We start from the raw sequence: 13823 nt of genomic DNA, 5'->3' as shown, positions 1-13823 counted from the left end.
CACAAACCGTGCCTTCTTCTTTCTCCTAGAGAAATCTGACAGAATATTTTGTGGCTGTGGATGTCAACAACATGTTGCATCTGTACGCCAGTATGCTGTATGAACGCCGGATACTCATCATTTGCAGCAAACTCAGCACTGTGAGTAGACAGTCTTAAGACTGACTTTGTAATGATCTAATTTTAATTGAAAGATACATCGGCAAGATGAAAGAAGATTTTAGGAAAAGGAGTCAGCTACAGTCCCTTTATATATGGCAGCATGTCATTTTCATTAATTGTTCGTTTTTTTTACAGTGCCAATGCACATTTCATTTATTCCTGTAGTCTCACAATTATAAATAGCTTTCATTTGATTGAGTGTTATGAACATGTTGCAGATTTCTACATGAGCTTCGATTATTGTCATTTTTTAATGTCTACACCATATTTATGATACAGATGTGTCATTATTTACTATATCATTCTTCTCTTGATGGCCATTTAGGTTGTTCATTATGATTTAATCCTTTTAGTAGATAATACTGCAGTGAACATCTTTTGGCTTCTTTTGACTGTTGCAGTTATATTCCAAGGAGTGGGACACCAGGTCACAGGACTTGATAAGCACTATTATTTAGGGACTGCCAAATTGCTTCCCAAACGGGCGGTGCTTGTTTACAGTGAAGGCTGCCAGCTGTAGATGAGTGCACCATTTTCACGGCAGCTTTGCCAGGAAAGAGAGAGAGTGTGCGTGCGTGTGCTCAGGTGTTTTAATTCTGCTAAGAAAGTAGATATGTTATGGTATTTCAGGCTTGCTTTAATTTTAAAATTACATCTTTGGTTAGAGGTAACTGAATATTTTCCATGGGTTTATTTTTTTATTTGTATTTTGTTAATATCCTTTCACATTTATTTTATAGGTGTCTTGATTTTTTTTATAAATTATAATGAACTTTCTATATAACTTTCGCTGTGTGTATAATATAAATATTTTTATATTCCTTTTATTTTAGTTTTTCACTTGCTAAGTATACGAGTTCACATTTTCCCCAATAGTTTTTATGAAAATTCTTAAGCTATTATAGAAAGTTGAAATAATTTTACAGTGAATGCTGATATACTTCCATCTAAATTCTACTAGTGACATTGTGCCAGTTGCTTTATCATGTATTTATTCAACTATTCATCATCCATAGCATCCATTAGTCCATCTTTTTTTTTCTTTTTTTGAGACAGAGTCTCACTCTATCACCCAGCCTGGAGTTCAGTGGCGCTGTCTCGGCTCACTGCAACCTCCACCTCCCAGGTTCAAGTAATTCTGTTGCCTCAGTCACCCAAGTAGTTGGGATCACAGGCACGCACCACCACACCCAGGTAATGTTTGTGTTTTTAGTAGAGATGGGGTTTTGCCATGTTGACCAGGCTGGTCTTGAACTCTTGACCTCAAGTGATCCACCCACCTCAGCCTCCCAAAGTGCTGGGATTGCAGGTGATCCATCTTATTTTTTATGCATTTCAAAGTAAATCACAGGCGTCACTTTACTTTCGCCTAAATAATTCAATATCTGTTTGCTGGGTTTATTGTTGTTTTTGTTTGTAGACAAAACTTATATACAGAAATTGACTGGAGGTAGAATGCCTAATAGGCATCCCTCTGTTAGAGAGAGTAGAAAAATATTTTCATAAGCAGAGAGTTCTCTAATGAAGGGCCTGTGGATAAAGTCAGTTACGTGTTTACCTGTGAATAAAAGGCACCTAATAATGAAAACTCTCTGAGACTACTAGAGTTTTCCTTATGGTTTTTATTATACTTTCATCATTTTATTATTTCTTTGGTTATTGATTACTTATCAAGAACTCAGTTTTTTGTTTGTTTGTTTTTTATTGCCCACTATGTGTTAAGAATAGCCTATAGTCGACCTCTTGCTTTGTTTTACATTTTATTTTACACCATACGTGCAGTTCATAATTTCAGGGCACAAACACCCAGACTGTTTCAGAATGAGAATATTGTCAACCACATCAATCATCACCTCTTTAAAAGAGTCTAGTCCATAACCAGTTACTGTTGCTTTAGATTGTTAAATTTCAGTCAACAAAAACGTGACATCATCTCAGTGGAACTGAATTCCCTATCATTTAATCATGATGTTTTTGATCCCTGACTGTGTGCCATGCACTGTCCTAAACACTTTTCATGTATTAACTCATTTAATCCTTAATACAACAGCCTTAGTGGGTTCTGTGATTACTTCCATCTTATACATAAGGAAGAATGAACCTTCTGTGTGATTTTGCTCTCATCAATGTAGTGGATTAAACACACAAAGTTATTTCTGCTTTCTCCCAAAACTAAAATGAAATAAAGGAATAAATCTACAAACACAAAGAACAGATGCAGCAGAAATTTTTAAAATAATAAGAAAATACTGTTAGCAACTTTATGCCAGCATTTGAAAACTAAGGCAAGATAGAAAAAAATAATTTAGCAAAGTTGACTCCAGAAGAAATAGAAAAATTAAATAGGTTATTTAACTTACAGAAATTGAATCAATATCTTTACATATTTTTCCAGATAAAACACTCATCCCAGGTGGTTTTACAAGTGTGTTTTATCAAACATCTCAAGGAAAAGATTATTTCAATCTTAGACAAACTCCTTAAGAGTCTAGAACAAGAGGGAATGAAACCCAGCTTTTCTTGCGACACTTGTATAACCTTGACATTCAACACAGAGATAGCACAAGAAAGAAAAATCAGCGGCCAATGTCACTGATTAATGTAGGGGTAAAAATCCTCAAATAGGAAGCAAATGGTTGATGATACTAGAAAATCTATTAATATAACTTACATATTAACATATTAAATGGGAAAACTTTTATGGTCCTCAATAGAGGGACAGAAAGCACTACCATGTTCATGAATAAGAAGACTTAATATCTTGAAGATTTTATTTCATTTCAAAATGATGTGTAGATTGTATACAATTTTGTTCAAACCCCCCATAGGGTTTTACATAGTGCCTGACAAGCTAATTCTAAAATTAATATGGAAAAGCCAGAGGAAGAGCCACAACATACTTGACAAAAAAGAATGGGTTGTGGAAGCTTGCTTTACCAGATATCAAAACTTTCTATAAAGTTGTAGTAATTACGATGCTAGTACTGGGATGAGGATACACATATGGGCTGATGGAACAGAATAGAGAGCCCAAAAACAGATCACATGTATATGGGCTCTTTATATCATAAAAGGTGGCATTGCAGAATCTCTGGGGAATCAATGGACTTTTCAATAATTGGCTGTCCACATGGGAAAAAAAAGGAAGACAGTTTCTATTGTACACACACAAAAATAAATTCCAAATGGATTAATAACTTAAATGTGAAAGGCAAAATTTAAAAACATTTCGAAGACAAAATAGAATACTCCTTGATGATCTTTGGGAGTAGAGAAAGGCTTATTTAAAGATGGTCCAAAATATACATTGTATAAAATAAAATATTAAAATTGTGAACTTTTATTCATTAAAAGATACTTTTCTGTGAAAATGACTGAAAAGTCACAAGCTGAGATTTGCCGTATAGAAAAACTGACAGAAAATTAGTATAGGAAATAAGTACAGAACTATGACAATTAAAAAAGACAAACCTGTCAATAGAAAAATTGGCAAAAGGCATGAATTAGCATTTCACAGAAGAAATACAAATGGCCAACATCTATATGGAAAGATAGTCAATCACATTAGTAATCATCAAAAAGCACATTAAAACTACAGTGATTATGGCTGGGCACAGTGACTTACACCTGTAATCGCAACATTTTGGGAGGCCAAGGTGGCAGGATTGCTTAAGGCCAGGAGTTCAAGACCAGCCTGGGCAACATAGTGAGAGCCCTGTCTCTACAAAGAAAATTAAAAATCAGCGTGGTAGAATGTGCCTGTACTCCTAGCTACTTGGGATGCTGAGGCAGGAAGATCAGTTGAGCCCAGGATCATGGCTTTGCAGTAAGCTATGATCATACCACTTCACTCCAGCCTGGACAACAGAGTGAGACCTTGTCTCTTAAAAAAACAATCAAAACCAACAGTGAAACCCTAGGTTTGCAAAAAATTTGGTGGCTGACAAAGCCGGGTGTTATATTGGAAATGTATTAGAGAATGTCGTTTACTACTGTTTGAAAGGTATGTGCTACAAAACTATTTACGTATGCCCATCACTCAGCAATTCTACTCCTAGGTGGAATTTTATGTGTATACACAAACCCCTTGGTCATGTATGGTGGGATACATGTACAAAAATGTTCACAGGGGCTTTTTTTGGGTTTTATTTAAATCCTGGAAATAGTTCTCATGACTACCAAGAGAACTGATAGACTGTGGTGTAGTCACACAGTGGAATATCGATCGGATCAATGAAATGAACTGTACTGTCAATATGATTATGATTCTAATGTAGAAGCTGAGTGAGGAACTGGGTTGCACAAGGATATACTGTACAGTATGATTTCATTAATATAAAGTTCAAGCTAGAAAAACTAAATGGTATCTTGTTTGGGATTCACACAAACTACAAAGGTAAAAAGAAATAGTTAACACAAAATTTAGGTAATGGTTTCCTCACAGGAAGAGAAAAGACTGGTTTGGGAAGGGTCATGCAACGGACATCAAAAGTTTTGCTTTCTGTCTTAAGCCAGGTGAGGAACCAACACATTTTGCTATAAAGGGCCAAATAATAAATATGCCTTTGCAGGTCATATGATCTTTGTTGCCACTGCTGGGCTCCGACCTTGTAGTTGACCAGAGTTAAACTAATGTGTGTGATTGTGTGCCAACAAAGCTTTATTGCCAAAAACAGGCAGCAGGCCAGGCTATGCCTTTTCGCTGTAATTTGCTGACCCCTGAGCCAGGTGATAGGTTTGGGGTTCTTACATTTTTTTTTTCTTTAAAAGTTGTTTATATGACATACATACTTAATATATTTCAAAAATTTTTAGAGGCCTAAAAAGAAGGTACAAAGCTCCTTTTTCATGAAATTTTAGAATATCAGAGATCGAGACAAAGCAGTTCTTGTACAAAGATTAAGAATCAACATTGCCTGAGATTTGGCAGTGGCAGTTCTGGAAACCAGAAGATAGTGAAGCAGTGTCTTGACCTTCTAAGGGAAAATGATTTCTAACCTAGAATTCTATCCCCATCTAATGGAAGCCCCCAGGAGAGAGTGCCAGGAGCCCACACCACATTGCTCAGCCTCCTGAGGCCTGTACTCCTGGACTCTGCCTTCCCTTTGCAGATGAACCGTCTGTCCTCTCTGAGGCCAGTCACTTTGCTTGTCCAGCTTGCTTCATGCTGCAGATATTTATCGTGAGGTTGCCATAGGCACTGGGGATACAGCAGTGAACAAAACAGGCAACAATCCCTGTCCTCATGAAGCTTGCATTCTAGTATCATAGGTCCTCGATAAGCCAGAGGAGTTAAATATCTCATACAGTAGGAAATGGTTAAGTACTAAGGATTTTAGGTAATGGTTAAGTACTGCATTTTAGGTAATGGTTTTAGGTAATGGTTTCCTCACAGGGATGGTTAAGTACTAAATGGTTAAGTACTAAAATAAAGCCGAAGAGAGAGGATGGGGAGTGGAGAGTGGCAAGGATTGCAGTTTTAGATGATGGCCTAGGAATGCCAACAGGAAAGGTGACACTGTGGTTTCCTTCAAGGAAATTGCTCCAGCAGTAAGCAAGCTCTTCTCTCCTGCATCCACTATTATTTTCTCTTCTCTCCTAGCACATTCTAATGAGCATGCCAACATGCTATGGAAGCTCCCAGACTTCAAAACAAAACCTTCTTGACCCATATCCCCTTTATCCCATTTCTAGTCTCCCTTTCAGAACAGAATTCCTCAAGAGAGTTGCCTATTCACTAATTCCTCTTGTCTCATTCTCTCCTCAGTCTTTCATTAGGATTCAGTCACCACCCGTCCACTAAAACAGGTGGACTTGTTTTAGTGTCTTTTTCCAGTCACCAGTGACCTCCTCTGAAGTAAAATTAAAATGAGTTAATACTTGCATAGCTCTCAGAACAGAGCCTGGTATGTAGCCTGTGCAGGCATTTATAATAAATTAATATATTCTATAATGGGAAATAAAATTTTAATGTCCAGTTTATTAAGGGCCTACCCTACTGGAATATAAACTTCATGAAGACAAGGATTGTTGCCCATTTCATTCACTGCTGTGTCCTCAGTGCCTGGGGTAACACCATGATAAATATTTGTGGAATGAAGTCAATGGGATAAGTGGGGTGACTGGCCTCTGAGGGGATAACAGTTCATTCTCAAAGGGAAGGCAGAGTCCAAGTCTTAATGTTGAAAATGTGAAACCAAGAATTGATGATTTAGAAATCAGGAGATAAATCCTGTGTTGAGTGTGATTACTTTGAATGAAGGGTGTAAGGAGAATTGTGAAGTGGACTGTTGTTTTTCATGATAAGCCTTGACTACCTTTTGTTTTGTTTTGAAAGCTATGAATATGTATTACTTTGACTTTTAAAAGGCTTTTCTTAAAGAGTTGATTCTTAACTGGGTGGGAAGCTTTACGGATTGCTGGTGGAAGCCTCTCTGGAGGAGGTGGGGTTCTCCTTGTATCTCATGTGCAGTTGGCAGCATCCTGAGCGGCTCTGCGGAGTTTGGGAATGACGTAGCTGAGCAGACTTCTGTTGTATTCACGCCTTTGGGCCTCTTCAAATTCAGAATTTGAAAGTTTTCCAATTGTTGCCTTTTATTTCCTTAAGACTGGCTTTTTATTATCTTTTAGATGGGGGCCGGTGTGGAGGGGGAAATGCAAAGGCCATCTCAGCCTGAGATTTTTTGAGGACCCTCTCTTGACAGATCGTGATGTGGCCTGCAATACTTGACAAACCACATTTTTCTCAATTGTGTTTGATAAGATGGAGCCTTAATGCTCCTCAGAGCCACCAAGCACATGAAAGATAAAAGCACTCGAGTGCTGTCTTCTATAAAAATGATTGTGTCAATAGAGACAAACCTAACAATATTTAGTTCAGAGGCAGGTAATATGCATTTCAGGGTTTCTCGGTCAATAACACTGTGATATTCTGTATAAGAAAAATGTAAGTTTTTGTTCTCTTTGCTCAGTTAATGTATATTGATTGTTTTCCTTTATAAATGATAAATAGGGAAGGCTTAACTAAATCTTGTTCTCTAATGTAAATACTTCAGTGTGATTCCCTCTAGCACAAAGGCCCCATTTTTCTTCCATATTTTCATATCTGAGTTTAATTCATACTGCTTTTTGGAACTCTATGGAGAGCAAGTAGGTCAAAGATCTTAATAGAGATAATACAATTCCATCAGCATTCCTAGAAGATAGATATTATTCCCATTTTACAGAACAGCCAGTCCATTTGGAAAGGTGGGAATAACTTGCCCAAGGTCATGTCCTAGTCAGTAGGAGAGATGGCCATGAATATAGGTCATTATGATGCAGTATCAGGGGAAGGAGGCTTTGGCATCTGGAAAGGGAGAAACATCCAGGGATTACACACAAACTAGTCTTATCCCCTTCGAAGTGCATGCCTGGGAACCAGGTTATGTCTGTTGGATGCCATTACTTATACCATTTTCCAGTCCCTTGTGTGGGAACTGTCACAAGAGCCAGAGGCATGTTGTTAGGAATAGCCACCCCACTAAAGGAACTTGAAAATTCTTATAAAGAGCCAAAAAGATACCCTGAGCCATATCTGGTGGATAAGGTAACTAGTGGAGCTGTTTGCTATTGGTTTGGGTGAAAAATAAGACCTGATTGTATAGTACTTAGAGTTTTGCTTTTTTGTGTGTTTGTTTTTTGTAGCTTGTAAAGCTCCAAGACCACCAAAGAGCATTCACAGAATAAATGTGTAAGAATATCCTTAAGTAGATTCATACTCAGTACTTTATATGAGAGCCCCCCAGTTCTCCCCACCCCTTTTAAAGTTCTTTTAAAGTTAACCTTTTGAGCCACCCCCTTCCTATGTGCCAGGCACTATACTAATCACGTATGTGATCATTTTTTTCATTCATTCTTGCAACAACCCTAGGAGCTTGTGGGATTTCTTCTCCCTTTGCAGATGGGAATGTTAGCACCCCCAGAAGTTGATGTGCCTTGTTTAAGATGGGCAGCAAAGATGGAATGAAAACCAGGCCAGCGTCCTTGCCACCTCATACTACCTTCTTGGTAGCTCTCCACTGTCATGAGTTCCCTGTGACACTTGTACTCGGAGACATATTCTTAGCATGACCCTGTTGGCCATGGATCTAAAATAATATAAACAACCTCTGCCTGATTGTCACTTTTGAACGCACACCTAAGCTTTTCACTTCAGAGTCGGCAAGCCCTGTCTGTATGCCTGACACTACTCTAGGCACCAGGAGACAGGAGGCAGATCTGTGAATTCCCATTGACACACCCAGTCTGTTAGCCAAAGCTCCATTTCCTTAAGCACTTCAGATTCCATTCACTCTGCCCATGCCTTCTTAAACTTGGCTGTCTCCCAGCAGCTCCTGCACCCTTCTACTACCATGAGCATGGCTTTGGTGGAGCCCTGGGGCGTATCTTCTCTAACTCACTGTGGTTTCAGCATTCATATATTGCAGCTATGTATCTTTGTCCTATACAATAAAGAATAAAGAACCTTCCAGGGTTCATAAGTTGCAATTCCTTCCAGCAGTGTATCTTGGTCCTAATCGCCCCCTTTATAATTTAGGGATACTGAAAGAGATTTGGACAACTAAGAATATCCAGTTAAATAATGACAAAGGCATATTTGCTTTCCTAAGAAACATCTGTTTGTTTTATCCAGTGGATGCTTTTCAGAAGGAAATATTGTATAGCGGCAAGACCACGACCTAATTAGCCTCCACACCCATAACCGAAAACCATTATTACTTTTCTGATGGTACCTCATTTAGGGAAGAAAAAAAATAAACTGGCACCCTCTCCCTGTCAGTTTCTTCCTAATTGCGTCAACAAAAATTAGTCCCCGGGCATGTGGGAGCTGGGCAGGACCGGGTACTCTGTGGCCTGAGGAGTGGTGGGTGAAACTTCCATCTCCCCACCAGCACACAGTCTGGCCCTTAGGAGATGTACATGGAGACTTTTCCAGCCTTGCCCCAGTCCTGTCCCACCACTCCCACTGACAGCATCCATTGTCTGAGCACCATCTGGTCTTGAGCCCTAAAAACGGGCCAGTTTGTGGACTGGGCAGCTTTTCATATTTGGCTTCATTTTTGCTACTTTCCTGATGAACGCCACCTTGTCATGTCGATGCCAGCCTGTTTGATGAGCTGGGCACCTGAATGATGTGTGCAAAACTTTCCTAGCTCTTCTGGACTAGAAAACACTAATCCTGTTTGCTTATCTGCCGCCCTTGAAGCAGAGATGAGAGTGGCAGTTGAAGGAGGTTTGAAATCCTGGAGCAGAGCCAAGGCCTCTTTGCCTGCACACTCCACTCTGCATGTTCCAGCCGTAGGAACAAACTGCATTATTTTGTTTCAAACTGTGCTCAAGGGAAGCCAAGACCTTGTAACTGGAAACTTACCAAACAGAGAATTCTAAGACTAAATTTAGTGTTCTATTTAAAAAATAAAATAAATTGAACATTTTGTTTATCTTCTATATGTTAAAAAAGAGAGAGTAACCTGGTTCACACTAACCACCTGAGAAGAGTATTCAAAGAAGTGAGAAGAAAACTAATCCTTTTGGTGAAGAGGGAAATCCTTAAGAAATTATAATGAAGTGGCATGGAATAGAGGCTTTGCAGCCAAACTTCCAAGTAACACAGCCTCTCTAATCTCCGTTATATACAATTTTTTTGTGGTCCAGAGAATATTAAAAACTTAAGGGAACTTCCATGGACAGAAAATAGGAGAGATTGGTGGGTTTTACTTATGCGGGCATTCTCTGACTTTAAAATGTATAGATAATTAGTTGCTTGTTGAACTGTATTCTTCATTTAATTATGTGTGAATTGGTTTTCTCTTATTCATGTTAAACTCTAATTGGAATGAAGAACCTTGAGATACCATAGAGACTCTGTAATATAATATAGAATTTCAACAGGTTAATTTGTGACACTTTGATGTGACTTCAACCAGCCATGGTCTGTCTGCTAGCTCCTACCTTCCTCTCCTGCCTCTTCTCCCATTGCTTCAACAAACATCAAGCACCTGCTTTGGATGAGGCACAGGATTCAGATTGTCAGTGATTCCCCAGTTCTGATCCATGGATTAGCATTATGTTAGAACCACCCAGAAAACTTGTTAAAATGCAGGTTCTTGGGCACCATCTCTAGACATTCTGGTTCACAAAGTCTCGTATGGAACCATGGAATGTGTATTTTTTAAGGTTCCCTGGGTGATTGATACACAGCCTGATTTGGAACCAGTGAATAGACAGTTCTGTAAGACAAAAACAATATTTATTCTTTGGTGGCTGTTATTTTGCATCGTTAGACTCATTTTCATGTGGACACGACATAATAGAGACTGATCAAGTTCATTTGGAAGATGTTTATGCATACCGACTGGCACTTAAAAAGCTCTTTGTTTCCATATTCTCTTTGGGAGAGCTTTGACTGGGGCCTTAGCTAGTCTGGAAAAGGGCCATAGCTAAGTATAATCTGTTAAGACTCTCAGTAATTTTACAGAATACCAATGCAGTCCACCAGTGTAATTTGGGGTGCATGTATGTAAACAGGTGATGTTTCTTTTTCTTTTTTTTTCTTTTTTTGCCATTTCATTAAATTCATCCCATTTCTGCCATGGCAGAAAATTTTATTGTTTTAGTAATGCAATCAAGTCGTGCAATAAATTGTATCTTTCTTAGATTGTAGGACTGATAGCTTCTTGTGTGACTCTTATGAATCAAAATTTTAATGGATAATATTTAAGTCTTTGGCATCATAATCTACTTAAAAAGCCCTAAATGGCACCCACTCTGGCAGACATGACAGTCATAAAAGAAATTTGAGCACCTACTGGGTGCTTATGATACTGGGAGCAAGGACTCATAATTTCCCGTGTTGTTTCTGCAGACTGAAAGTGTGGTCACTTTGGTGAACCAAGGTAATATGTTATGAGGTTAGACCATGCAATCATGGGTCAGTGCAGACACGGAGCACGTTCACATTTGTTCTTTTCTGCTATCTTGATAGCTTCAGAGTCTACCAGCTAGATGTGTCAGACAGCCCTGCTGGAGGTATCTTTTCCCAAGAAAAAAGACAGCAGGAGTGGAGGAGAGAGTATCAGACTGCAAGTCAGGATGGCTTTGTTCCACTTCTGCCTCTGCCTTGTACTTAATCCTCCCTGTGCCACTTTCTAGCCATATGGCCTTGGGCAAGTTACTTGGCCTCTCTGAGTCCCTCTGTCTTCTTCTGTGAAAATGGGGATAGTATTCACACCTACCTCAAGGTGGTTAAAAAGATCCAGTGACCATCCAGACATGAAAGCACAGAGCCCAGCACTGGGTGCACTGTTCACTCTGTAAATGTTACTTGAGGCTGAATCTCATCCTTGCAGGCCATAAACCCCGATTTGACTTTCAGAAACAAGAAGAGCGATAAAGATCCTGGGAGAGTTCTGAATGTTAGGATCACTGTGATAGCGGATAGGGAGTGAATCCAAGCAAAACAGAATAGTCACAGCAACTCCCATGAAGTTTTGCATCCGGACCACTTCTCACTAGTCATTTAGTCGTTGAATAAATTGTCATTTCTCATTCAAGTCTTCACAGAGCTTGAGTGGCCTGAGAAGCTGCTGTGTTTGCTTGACCCACCCTTTCCCCCTGACTGGCCTCTAGCAGGGAAGAGGACTAGCAGCTTCTTGTCTTCAACCTTCGGGGCTCTGATGTCTCTGTCTCTGTGAAGCCGGCCTGATTCTTGCCCCAGGCAGAATTAATGATTCTTTCTTTATATGCTAACACACTTGAACCTCTATTATAGCACCTCTTTCATAATGCTTTTGTGTGGAAGGTGATTGTTTGCATTTTGATCTTTCTCTCTCTATTTTAAATTGCTTGAGGGCATGGCATGTGCACATAGTGGATACTCAGTAATTGTCGGATTAATATAGATCAGAACACAGAAGCAGTTTCGTGGGAGCTAAGAGCACAGAATCCAGAGCTCAACTTCCCTAGGTTCACATCCTAGTTCTGCCGATAGCTGTGACCTTGCACAAGTTCCTCAACACCCAGGAGCCTTAGTTTCCTCATCTATAAAATGGGGACAAGAATGCTACCTACCTTATAGGGCTGTTATGAAAATTAAATGAGTTAGATATATGTGAAGCACTGTTCTCAGTGACTGGCAGATAGTAATGTGAATTCAGTGGTCATGATGGTGGCCTGTTTTTTGTTATTGTTGTTTTGTTTTGTTTTTTTGAGATGGAGTTTCATTCTTGTCACCCAGGCTGGAGTGCAGTGGAGCAATCTTGGCTCACCACAACCTCTACCTCCCAGGTTCAAGTGATTCTCCAGCCTCAGCCTCCTGAGTAGCTGGGATTACAGGCATGTGCCACCACGCCCAGCTGATTTGTATTTTTAGTAGAGACAGGGTATCTCCATGTTGGTCAGGCTGGTCTCAAACTCCCTACCTCAGGTGATCTGCCCGCTTCAGCCTTCCAAAGTGCTGGGGACTGTAGGCATGAGCCACCACGCCCAGCTGATGGTGGCTGTTTTATGGCTTGAATCTTTCTTCTGAGTTTTTTTTTTTTTCTTTGGGACAGAGTCTCACTCTGTTGCCCAGGCTGGAATACAATGGCATGATCTCCACTGACTGCAACATCCATCTCTCGGGTTCAAGTGATACTCATGCCTCAGCCTCCCAAGTAGCTGGGACTACAGGTGCGCATCACCACACCCAGCTAACTTTTTTATTTTTTGGTAGAGAAAAGGTGTCACTCTGTTGGCCAGGCTGGTCTCAAACTCCTGACCTCAAGTGATCCACCTGCCTTGGCCTCCCAAAGTGCTAGGATTACAGGCGTGAGCTACCACCTGCAGCCTACAGTCACTTTCTAAGGTTAGATTTGCCAAAGAAAACAACAGGAAACAGTCCCTTTTCTTTTTCTTTTTTTACTACTTATGCAAATTTAGTAACTCACCACCTGAAGGTTCCTTAGTTTCTTTATGTGTGGATGCCTGACAGATAGGTACTCATGATTCCATATTCAGTTATGCTTTCTTTTTAAAAGTATGATTCCTTATTAAAGCAATAGTATAGATCCATTAGCTAAACATAAATTATGATTTATATTGTCAAAGAAATAGAAATACCCACTTATACTAGATTTGAGGTGTCAAATCAATTTCTTCTTGAGTGCCCACTTTGATCCATTGATCAAAGGTGCATGTGAGGCTGGGCGTGGTAGCTCACACCTGTAATCTCAGCACTGTGGGAGGCCGACGTGGGCAGATCACTTGAGGTCAGGAGATCGAGACCAGCTTGGCCAACATGGTGAATCTCCATCTCTACTAAAACTACAAAAACTAGCTGGGTGTGGTGGCATTGTGCCCAGCTACTCAGGAGGCTGAGGCAGGAGAATCACTTGAACCCAGGAGGCAGAGGTTGCAGTGAGCCGTGATTGCACCACTGCAACGCCAGCCTGGGTGGCAGAACGAGATTCTGTATAACCAAAAAAAGTGCATATGAGGAAGGATTCTGGGCCACACCCCGACTCTGTGATCGGTTAGTAATGTCTGTCACAGATATGGCGTGGAAGAATGGCGGCACGCTGACTGTCCCTATATTGAATAAATTGTTATCAGTCCCTCATGTAACCTTGCCTTTTTCTTTTT

General features: G+C 39.9%; 1 protein-coding gene across 14 annotated transcripts in view; it reads left to right on the top strand.

Annotated features, from left to right (window-relative positions):
- LOC105463895 (DENN domain containing 1A) overlaps positions 1–13823 on the top strand; it is a 547224-nt gene that overhangs the window by 276889 nt on the left and 256512 nt on the right. For all 14 annotated transcript variants that reach the window (XR_011612854.1, XM_071078302.1, XM_071078304.1 and 11 more), the window contains one exon: positions 30–140. Coding sequence is in view for 13 of the 14 variants with exons in the window: in XM_071078302.1 (XP_070934403.1) it covers positions 30–140 (111 nt within the window). In the remaining variant the exon portion in view is untranslated. The remainder of the gene's footprint in view (positions 1–29; positions 141–13823) is intronic.

Source organism: Macaca nemestrina, chromosome 14 (assembly GCF_043159975.1).
Source record: "Macaca nemestrina isolate mMacNem1 chromosome 14, mMacNem.hap1, whole genome shotgun sequence".
NCBI classification, from domain to species: Eukaryota; Metazoa; Chordata; class Mammalia; order Primates; family Cercopithecidae; genus Macaca; species Macaca nemestrina.
The sequence above is the reverse complement of the archived record's forward strand: the minus strand, read 5'-3'. Positions and strand labels throughout refer to the sequence as shown.